General features: G+C 55.1%; 1 protein-coding gene across 1 annotated transcript; it reads left to right on the forward strand.

Annotated features, from left to right (window-relative positions):
- The first annotated feature begins 683 nt into the window (after window positions 1–683).
- LOC108538228 (endothelin-converting enzyme-like 1) lies at window positions 684–6,341 on the forward strand. The gene is given in 15 exon segments (XM_017886188.1): window positions 684–1,038; window positions 1,121–1,342; window positions 1,476–1,642; window positions 2,060–2,155; window positions 2,208–2,318; window positions 2,320–2,937; window positions 3,503–3,571; window positions 3,679–3,804; window positions 3,843–3,985; window positions 4,552–4,792; window positions 5,255–5,347; window positions 5,594–5,639; window positions 5,642–5,665; window positions 5,806–5,960; window positions 6,090–6,341. Coding segments are annotated over 15 exon segments (2,718 nt in total).
- Window positions 6,342–10,749: the final 4,408 nt, after the last annotated feature.

Consider the following 10,749-nt stretch of genomic DNA (forward strand, 5'->3'; position numbering starts at 1 on the left):
ACCATCAGATCTCGCGAGACTCACTCATTATCACAAGAACAGCATGTGGGGAACCAGCCCCATGATTCAATTTTCTCTACCTGGTCTCGCCCTTGACATGTGGGGATCATGGGGATTACAATTCAAGGTGAGATTTGGGTGGAAACACAGAGCCAAACCATATCACAGAGGTAGGGGAAGCCCCCCACAGTGAGGGAACTGGAGGTGGACCACTGGCATCACCCACTCACCCACAGCCTCAGCTTCTCTTTTGGGGGAACTGCAGGAGAGCCAAGGAGCTGCGCCTCGGACCCCTCTTTATTGGCAGTCTGTGCAGGGTGACCAGGACTGTGTGGTCAGAGGCTAAACCCAAGTCACCTCCTATAGGCAGTGATTGCTGTGCTCTGGGACCACCGCCCATTGGGACCCTGCGGGCCGCACTCACAACCCCAGGCCTGCTTCTGGCAGGGCTCTGCATTGCTCTCCGTGGATCAGGGGCTGGGGGAAGGGGGCGAGACACCCAGAAGCCCAGACACCCCGGGGAGAGCTGATCCGGGACAGGGGTTCCCAGGAGGTAAAGGAAGCTGCCTGGTGAAGGTGCGCTCTGCGCAGGCGCTGTTCGGGCAGCCCAGGCACTCCATTAGCGCCCCCTCAATCCTGAGGAAGAGTCTTCCCTGGGCTCCTCCAGGGCTGTGGGCTGGGCCATGACGGCCCCCAGCTGCGTAACTCCAGCTCCTTTCCAGTCGGTTGGTGGGAGATTCCGACTGGGGACACAGGATCAGAGGGGACTGCTCCCAGGAGTGCCCACTGCCCTCACTCGTCCCGGGACGCGGCTAGACCCGGAGTCCCCTGCCGTAGCCCGCGCGCGACCCTCGGAAGCCTGTCTCCGCGGCCCCCGGCCCAGGTCCCAGCTGCCGCCGCGCTGCCAGGTGGCCCGAGGGTCGCAGGAGGACGGAAGGGAGCGCGGAACTGGCGGAGGAGGGTGGAGCCGCTGGCCCGTCCCCTCCCTCCGGCAGGCAGGCGGGCGGCGGGCTGGGGCGGCGGCAGAGAAGGCAGCGGGCGCGGGGAGACACCGGCCGCCCGCGTCGCTTCGCTCCTGCTCAGGCAGCGGCTCCGGCCCGACCCGCTCCGCCTCTGCTAGGCTCCGGCGCGCACGTGCTGGGTAAGTGGCGCCTGAGTCCCTGCAGCCGCGGCCACCGTGGCGGTCACTTCCGTCACCTTCGTAGCCGCTGCGCGGAGCTTCCCGGCTTTGTCTGCGTCCTCACCACTGTAGCTGCGACTCCCAGGCTCGACTCTCCGGCTCCATGGACTGCGCGCCACGCCTGCCTGACTCTGGGCTCGCCCGGACAGCTCGCGCCCCGACGTGGGTGAAACTTCGCCCAAGTGTGGGTTCTAGGGAGAACCTGTTGAAGCCAGGAGTGGAGCGGAAAGGGGATAGAGACCGACAGGTCTCGGGTTTCCCATCACGGCCGTGCAGGGAGTGGGTTGTGCATCAGCGACCCTGGGGCGTTGGCGCGTGCCCCCTGGGAAGGGGCGGGTGGACCGTCGGGCCACCGAGCAGAAGGAGCCAGCGAGCGGGGTTGAAGTGGTCGATCCCGCGGACTTCCGCGAGGACAAAGGTTGGTTCTTTGGCCGTTTTGCGGAGCGTCTCGGAGAGCTGAAAGTGACTCATAGATGTGCCCCTGACCACACCTCCTCACTTCAGCTTCTGCTCTTTCCCCCACCCCACTTGGCCTTGGCTAGGGCAGGTCGTGGACTAGAAAGGCGAAAGGAAGAGGTATGGCTTTTCAATGAAGACCCATTACATGCCAGGCCCCGTGCCTGGAGCATCCCCCTTCCCATAAGAGGCCTCCCAATCCAGCATCCAACACATGTGTGCAGGGAGGAGGACAGGGGAGAAGAAGACTCCACTGTGCACGCGGGGGTGGTGGCCCCGCCAGACCCTCCTCATCCCTGGTTTCCTCAGTGAATGAGGCCGGCAGCTGGGTCCTCTGCACCCAGGCCTGCGTCTCTCCTCACTGTGCCTGGGAGCCCCGTCGGGCTGCTGCGTCTACTGAGCCTGATTCTGCTCTTCCCGCAGCTTTGGCCCTGGGGCCATGCAGAGGACCACGAGGAGGCCAGCGGCCTCGCGCATCCCATAGCCCAGGTGGCCCAGGGCTGCACCGCGGCGGCCTCGGTGCGATGGAGAGCGGTATTCGCTGACTGCGCACTAAGACGCATCCCAGTAGGTCAAGTACCTGAGCTGCTGCGGCGCGGGGATTGTGCAAGAGGCCTTTCTGCCCCACAGGCTTCTCTCGAGGAGCAGCGCCACCGAGGACGGGTCGCTGCCGCGCTGGAACCCTGCATGAGACGAGCCTGCTGTCGGGGCTGGTGTTCGCCGCTGGTCTCTGCGCCATACTGGCGGCTATGCTGGCGCTCAAGTACCTAGACCCGGTCTTCGCGGGCGGCAGCGCCTGTCCCGAGGGCTGCCCCGAGGGCAAGGCCTTAGCGCGCGCAGCCGGCTTCCTGGCAGCCAACCTGTAAGCCAGCATAGACCCATGCCAGGACTTCTACTCTTTCGCCTGCGGCGGCTGACTGAGGCACCGCGCCATTCCCAACGAAAAGCTCACCTATGGCACCATCGCGGCCATCAGCGAGCAGAAAGAGGAGCGCCTGCGGCGCCTGCTGGCACGGCCCAGGGGTGGGCCCGGCGGCGTGGCCCAGCGCAAGGTGCGCGCCTTTTTCCGTTCGTGCCTCAACATGCGCAAGATCAAGCTACTGAGTCCTCAGCCCATGCTAGAGGTCATGGAGGACTGCGGGGGCTGGGACCTGGGCGGCGCGGCGGGGCATCTGGGGGTCGCGAGGCCCTGGTACCTCAACCTGCTGCTGTACAAGGGGCAGGGCGTGTACATCGCCGCCGCGCTCTTCTCCCTCTGGGTCAGCCTAGGTTACAGGAACTCCTCGCGCTACATCATCCGCGTGAGAAGGCCTCCCGAGCGCCCCTCCAGCAGCCGTGGACCCGGGGGCGTCCCTGCCCAGGGGTCCCTGCGCGTGGGAGGAGGGCGCGCGAGAGGAGAGAAAGGGAAAGCAGGGGAGGGGAGCGCTTGGCGGCAAAGCGCGGGAGGAGGGCGCAAGTTAATTTTTCTGCGTTAACTGAGGTGTTTAGCGGAGCTGCAGGAGCCGCAATTTCCCAGCCCTCTGGAAGGCAGTGAGGGCGGGGAGGGAGGACGCGCCGGCGGGCTGGACTGACATCTCCGTGAGGGTTGGGGCTGGCGCCAAAGCCAGGAACCCCAACTGTCAGTGCGGCACTGCGCAAGTGCCCCCGACAGGTAGGGAAAGTGCAGGCGTTCAGGGGTAAGCTGAGACAGTCGGGGATGGGGCTTTGGTCATCTCATCTGGTGGAAAGAGGGGCTGAGGTCTGCGTGCTTCTGGGGCTGTACTCATGGATGTCTGGTCGCTCTCTGGGCATTGGGGTGAGAATTTCATCTGTCTGGGGAGTCTGGCATGTGGACCTCTGACCTCTGGCCCCTGTCTCCCTCCCCAGATTGACCAGGATGGGCTCAACCTGCCAGAGAGGACCCTGTACCTCGCTCAGGATGAGGAGAGTGAGAAGGTGCTGGGACATGGGATGGGGAGGCAGAGAAGGCCTGGGGCCCCAGGAGGGGTGGGCCCAGACTAGGCCTGTCCCTGTCCCTGGAGGGGCCCCTTCCCGTGGTGTAGATACTGGCAACACACAGAGTGTTCATGGAGCAAGTGCTCAGCCTCCTGGGTGCTGATGCTGTACAGCAGAAGGCCAAGGAGACCCTGTGGCTGTAGTGGGGACAGCTGATGACAGGGGACCATGGGGTAAGGCTGGCTCAGCCCTGATCTCTACCCCCACCCAGATCACTGTGTCAAAGTATGATGATTTCCGGGCAGATGTCAGCTCCATGTACAAAAAGGTGACACTGGGGCAGCTGCAGAAGATCACCTCCGCATATGGCCCAGGCCCCTACCCTGTCCCCTGGACTTGCCTGCTGGGTGTGCCATGAATTTCCACCTCTTCTTCTGTCCAGTAGTCACATTAAAGGAGGCAGCACTCAAAAAGGACCCAGAGCCCAAAGATCCGATCCTAGCTCTTCCCTCTGCTTTCCGAGGCCCTGGGCAGGGCTGGGAGCTTCCTGAGCTGCAGTTTCCTCACCTAGGATGGTTGGAAAGAGAAAGTATGGCTACAGCTGTGCTGTTCCTGCACCACTGTTGGGAGAGCCTCGTGGTGTCTATACACCATGGGGAGGAACAGAGGCCTTTGCAGGCCAGTTCTGAGTCAGACAGTCACCCTCAAAGTCAGACGCTGTCTCCCCATGGCAAGTCAGGAAATGATTCAAGCCCTGACCCATCACATCAGGGGCTGGCATCAGTAGCAAGAGTGTCTTGCTATGTTGTTGAGCTCAGCACTCTCCAATTCCAGTCTCCACATACTTGGGATGACCTCCTGCCCCTTCTTTGAGGGTGCTGGGTCCAGTTGCGGGCTGGGGAGTACAGGCTGGGGTGGTGCCCTTGGTGGCCCATATGAATGTCTTTCTGGACACCCCACTGGCTTCATCTGGCCCCCAGCATCCTGCACAACTACCTTGTGTGGGGCGTGGTGGTGGTCCTGAGTGAGCACCTGTTCTTGCCATTCCATGAGGCATTGCACAAGCTGGCACGGGAGATAGAGGGCAGTAACAAGCCACAGGAACTGGCCCGGGTCAGCCTGGGCCAGGCCAACCACCACTTTGGCATGGCGCTTCATGCCCTCTTTGTACATGAACACTTCTCAGCCCTCCTCAGCCAAGGTGGGCTGCCCTGGTTTAGGGTGGGGAGGCTGGTGCTGAACTGAGGGTGGAGCCCTCCCGAGGCCATGGTCCTAGCATGGGGAGCCCCACACATCCCACTGTAGACAGGGGTACCAGGCCCTGCTTAGGCCTCAGCCCATTTTGAGGCTCCAGGCTGCTCCTCCGCAGGACTCCTCCTCCTGGTCTGTCAGTGGCAGGTGGCCTTCCCCGCCAGGCCCCTGCCCCACCTTCTCAGCCATGCTCAGGAGGCATCTCCTTAAGGATGCCCATAGTGGTTGCTGCAGCTGTTGCCTCTTCTAGCCTGTAAGCTTATTGTTGGAGGGGAAGGGTCTAGATTCCTACCTCCAGCGTGTCCTCTTGGCACCTAGCACGGAGCTCTGGGCTTAGGAAGTGGTACTTAAAGACTCCTTCATGCCAGGAATGATGGACCAGAGTGAAAGGCTGCTGGGTTGACCCTTGTTCCCTGACCCCTGACCCTGCAGGTGTGGCAGCTGGTGGAAGACATCAAGTACCTCCAGGGCCAGCACCTGGAGGAGCCAGACTGCATGGAGACCAGAACAGCTGCTGGGGCCGTGGCGAGGGGCCCCCAGTGCCACCGGTTGGTCCTGTGAACATTGACTGAGCACTTACTGTGTGCCAGCGAAAGAGAATGAAAGGGACAAAGAGGCCTTCATGGAGTTGACCAGGCCTGCCTCCCCCACCATGAAGCCCACTCCCAGGCTGGCCTAGTACTCCTTTCCTTGGTGGGCGGGGGGTGGGCAGGGACACTGTGTCCTGAGGCCCCATGCCAATGCCACCTTCACCTGCCCTCTGGCCCGCAGCTTCAGTACATGGTGGTGATGGTCGGCTACTCAGACTTCCTGCTCAAACTGGGTCTGTGGACAAGGAGTATGAGATGGGACTGTGTCCCTGCCTGCCCAGCCTGACCACAGCCCCTCTGCTAATGGCACCTGGGAGGGCCTGGATGGCCAGGTTGTGGCGCTGTCTGCAGCCTTGCCCTGGTCTGTGGCTGAGTGCTGCCCGTGCCTCGCATAGTTTAAGGTCCACGAGAAGACCTACTATAAGAACATCTTGAACAGCATCTGCTTCAGCATCCAGCTTTCAGTCAAGAAGATTGGGCAGGAGGTGGACAAGTCCACATGGGTGCCTGGCCCAGAGCTGGGGGGGTCAGAGGGAGCGGTCAATGAGGTAGTAGCTGGGAGGGGTGCGTGGCCTAGCTCAGAGGTGCGGCCACAGAAAGTATACTGTCAGGCAGGATGGATGTGGCTGGGCTGCAAGAAGTCCTGCAGTCCAGGCCCTCTGTGCACCTTCCTACAGGGTGGCAGTTCCCCACAGTTGCTCATTGCCTTCTATCTATCCCAACAAGAACCAGATGCGTACAGGGTGTGTCTCTACACCTATTGCGCCGTCCAAATGCTGGCAGCGTCTCCACTGACTACACCCTCCTGTAGTGTCAACCACAGAATGTCCTGCCAGTCCAGCGCTTATGACCTGACTTCACTGATCAAGGACCATAAAACGATAACTGCATGCCTGCTGTGGGCATCCCGGATGCTCAAGCTTCTATAAACAGGAACTTCAGCTGCTTCTTGGTGTTGGGGTCAGTGTGTGCCCTGCGAGCGAAGGAGGAAGCTCTGGTCGGAATGGAGTCAGTAGGCCCCTGGGCGGTCCCCTTGCTCAGAGCGGTACAATTGCAAGTCCCAACATGTAAATCCCACACACTGTAGACATCTGGGGACCCCTTGGGAGGAGGGCAAAGGCCAGTTATACAGCTGCTAACCCAGTGGGGAGGCCTATTCCTAGAACCAGTGGGACCAGGGCATCATCAGATGCAACGTCAGCACTCAGGCCAGAAGGGCACAGCTGGGATCCCCCTTGAGTCCTCCCGAGAGGCTGCAGGGAGCATCCTCCTCTTCCCCGATCCGGAGGCTTCCTGTGCCCATCACTGGAACTGTGCAGGGGCTCACAGGCACTCAATGGGCAGGGGGCCTCGGATCTGGTGGAGACTGAACTTGTGGTGCCGTCTGGGGTCTGAATCTTGCAGGGAGTGAGACGCCCCTGCTCACAAGGAGTTGCTCAGGCCTGCCTAGGCTGCAAGCACCTCAAGACTAACCTGGACCTTGGGGTTTGGTTAAAGGGATATCAGGCCCTTCTGAGTGCTTACTGTTTGCTGGGCTCACCACATGCCTCAGCACAGCCCTGGGCAGTGAGTGCCCCAAGAGCCCATGTTTAATATCGAGCTGCATGCTGGTGCCTTCACCTTTCATGCAGGCACCCACCCCATGTGGTTCGTGGGTGTCCCGGAGTAAGGGACTCAGGGACTCAGGCCCTCAGGCCAGGGGTTGACACAGTGCGCCCTCCAGATGGCACGCTTTCAGCAAATTGAGGAATATTAGAGTATTAGAGTTTTAGAGTATTAGAGTTTAGTGTGTCTGCTTAAGTGGACTGACGGATTATATGATCTAGTTTTAACCGACCTCATCCTCCAAAAGGGCCAAGAGGCTCACACAATATTCCTGTAAAGAATCTGCAACTAACACCAGAAATCCAGAGCAGATGAACCACAGCAGAAGGGAGAGCTGAGCATTCCTTATTACTCCTGGCAGAGCGCATGTCACCAGGGGTACAGACCTGACCAGATGTTAGCTCCTAATAATAAAAAATCAGCAAACATAAAGTATTAAGAAAAAATCAGCAAACAAAACTCTTTGAATTTCCCACACTCTGTGATTACTGCTGAAGTTTGCCCAGGGCCCTTGTTCCTGGAGGTATTACTTAATTACTTGTGAGCAGTGTGAAATCCTCATGGTTGGCAAGGTGTCTAAAACTAAGCTCTTTTTTTTTGAGATGGAGTGTCGCTCTGTCGCCCAGGCTTGAGTGCAGTGGCAAGATCTTAGCTCACTGCAACCTCCGCCTCCTGGGTTCAAGTGATTCTCCTTCCTCAGCCTCCCAAGTAGCTGGGACTACAGGCATGCACAACCATGCCTGGCTAACTTTTGTATTTTTTAGTAGAGACAAGGTTTTACCATGTTGGCCAGGCTGGTCTTGAACTCCTGACCTCAGGTGATCCGCTCACCTCTGCCTCCCAAAGTGCTGGGATTACAGGCGTGAGCCACTGCGCCCAGCCAAACTAAGCTTTCAGAACCGAAGAAAGAGTGTAATTTTTTCCCATCAATGTTTAAATTTAAGTGCAGTTCAACCCAGTACTTCTTGATATTTCCATACGCAATGACTAATATTTGGAAAGCTCTTTTAAAGTTTCTTGCATGATAGCATGAGACTAAAAACACCTACCACCAGGGAGAAACTTAATTCTTTCTGTTGCAGGAAAAATGGCAGAAACAATGAGCAGTAAATGATCTGTCGACAAACCGAAAGGCATTTCTTTGTCAGCAAACACCCTCAGAAGATATAGAGAAAACACTGCCGAAGATTGGAAGAAACTCGCGTTAGAGCAAAGTACCCAGTGTGGGCGGTTTGCTTTGCAGTGGGCTGAAGGCATAGACGTTCGCAACATGGCTCAGCTGAAGGTATTTGCCAGGTGCTGTTCCAGTAAGGAAATAAACAAACCACTTTTTCTGTCGGTGTGTGTGAGCCACTAAAGAGAAGATATAGCAGACAAGATGTATTGCCAACAGTAAATGCCTTTTTAAATAAAAACAATGTTGGCCGGACGCGGTGGCTCAAGCCTGTAATCACAGCACTTTGGGAGGCCAAGACGGGCGGATCACGAGGTCAGGAGATCAAGACCATCCTGGCTAACACGGTGAAACCTTGTCTCTACAAAAAAAATACAAAACAAAACAAAACAAAAAAACTAGCCGGGCGAGGTGGCGGGCGCCTGTAGTCCCAGCTACTTGGGAGGCTGAGGCAGGAGAATGGCGTAAACCCGGGAGGCGGAGCTTGCAGTGAGCTGAGATCCGGCCACTGCACTCCAGCCTGGGCGACAGAGCGAGATTCCATCTCAAAATAAATAAATAAATAAACATAATAATAAAATAAAACAAAATAAATAAAAACATTAGCTGGGCATGGTGACATGCACTTATAGTCCCAGTTAATCGGGAGGCTGAGGTGGGAGCATCAGCTGAACCCAGGAATTCAAGACTGCCGTGAGCTATGATTATGCCACTGCAACCCAGCCTGGGTGACAGACAGCCCCTACTTATATTAAAAAAAAAAATATCTGATGATACGTTATTGTAATGAGCAATTGACAAGGAAGTTTGGTTATGTCTGCGACATACAACGTAATCATGGAGTGAAATGCCTGGTGAAATATTAGATTTCTAATAGTTTTATCCAATTTTGGAATTTTCTTATACCTTGTCCATACAAAAATAAAAATGTTAGTCAGGTGTGGTGGTGCATACAAAAAAGTTAGCACAGTAGTTGGTAGTCCTAACTACCCAGGAGGCAGAGGCAGGATAATCCCTTGAGCCCGGTAGGTCAAGGTGGCAATGAGCCAAGACCATGCCACTGCACTCTAACCTGGATGACAGAGTGAGACCCTGTCTCAGAAAAAAAAAAGAAAAAAAAAAAAAAGAAAAGAAAAGCAAGCTTCAGTTTCGACGTGAAATATATTTTAGGAGTAAAAATTAATAACTCTTTTAGATTTTCTAAGAGCAGATCTATACTTCAAGAAAAAACTTTGTTGTACTAACACAGGGGACCAAATTTTTAGGTGCGCTTTTTTTTTTCTTTTTTTCTTTTTTGAGAAAGAGTCTCACTCTGTCGCCCACACTGGAGTGCGGTGGCATCATCTCTGCTCACTGCAACTTCCACCTCTCACGGTCAAGCAATTCTCCTGCCTCAGCCTCCCAGCTAGCTAGGGTTACAGGCACCTGCCAACACACCCAGCTAATTTTTGTATTTTTAGTGGAGATGAGGCTTCCCCATGTTGAGCAGGCTGGTCTCGAACTCCTGACCTCAAGATATCTGCCCACCTCAGCCTCCCAAAATGCTATGATTATAGGCATGAACCACCACACGCGGCAGCAGATTTTTGGTTTTTTAATCAGCGTAGTTTTTTTTCTTTTTCTTTCTATTTCTTTCTTTCTTTTTTCTTTTTTTTTTCTTCTAGAGCCATAAGAGGACAGTATCAGTGTAGGGTTTTTTTTGTTGCTGTTGTTTGTTTGTTTGAGATGGAGTCTCACTCTGTCGCCCAGGCTGGAGTACAGTGGCACAATCTTGGCTCACTGCAACCTCTGCCTCTCGGATTCAAATTCAAGTGATTTTCCTGCCTCAGCCTCCGGAGCAGCTGGGATTTCAGGCATGTGCCATCATGCCTGGCTAATTTTTGTATTTTTAGTAGAGATGTGGTTTCACCATGTTGGTCAGGCTGGTCTCCAACTCCTGACCTCAAGTGATCCACTCACCTTGGCCTCCCAAAGTCCTGGGATTACAGGCATGAGCCACCATGCCCATCCTCAGTGTAGTTTTAATATGAAAGCTCAATCCTTAAAAAGACTCATAAATAATTTCCTTCTAATTTTAGCCAACTTGATCACATACAAAAATTTCTTTCACAAATTCATCCTTCACAAACCTTTCATGACTTAGCAATTCCATGACATGCTTAGACCTCCGCTTCGACCTAAACTTTCCTTTCTTAAGTAATAAGTCATTTTATCTACGACAGAAAATTTACCATACAAGATCCTTTGTCATTCCAAATTCTTTTTTTTTTTAACTGTTTTTACCAAAACTATATCTTCATACCTGTAACATTCTTCACATCTCTCTCCTACTTACTGGTTCCTTTCAATCTTGTTTTTATTTTGTTCATAAATCCATATTTTGAGACAACATTATATAATCTTCAAATTTGACAAAATTATTCCTTTATTTCCATAAAGAACACATTTTGGCCAGGTGCAGTGGCCCACACCTGCAATCTCAACACCTTGGGAGGCTGTGGCACAAGGATCACTGGAACCTAAGAATTTGAGACCAGGCTGGGCAACATAGCAGAATC

This window comes from Rhinopithecus bieti, unplaced genomic scaffold, assembly GCF_001698545.2.
Source record: "Rhinopithecus bieti isolate Rb0 unplaced genomic scaffold, ASM169854v2 scaffold_13704, whole genome shotgun sequence".
NCBI classification, from domain to species: domain Eukaryota; kingdom Metazoa; phylum Chordata; class Mammalia; order Primates; family Cercopithecidae; genus Rhinopithecus; species Rhinopithecus bieti.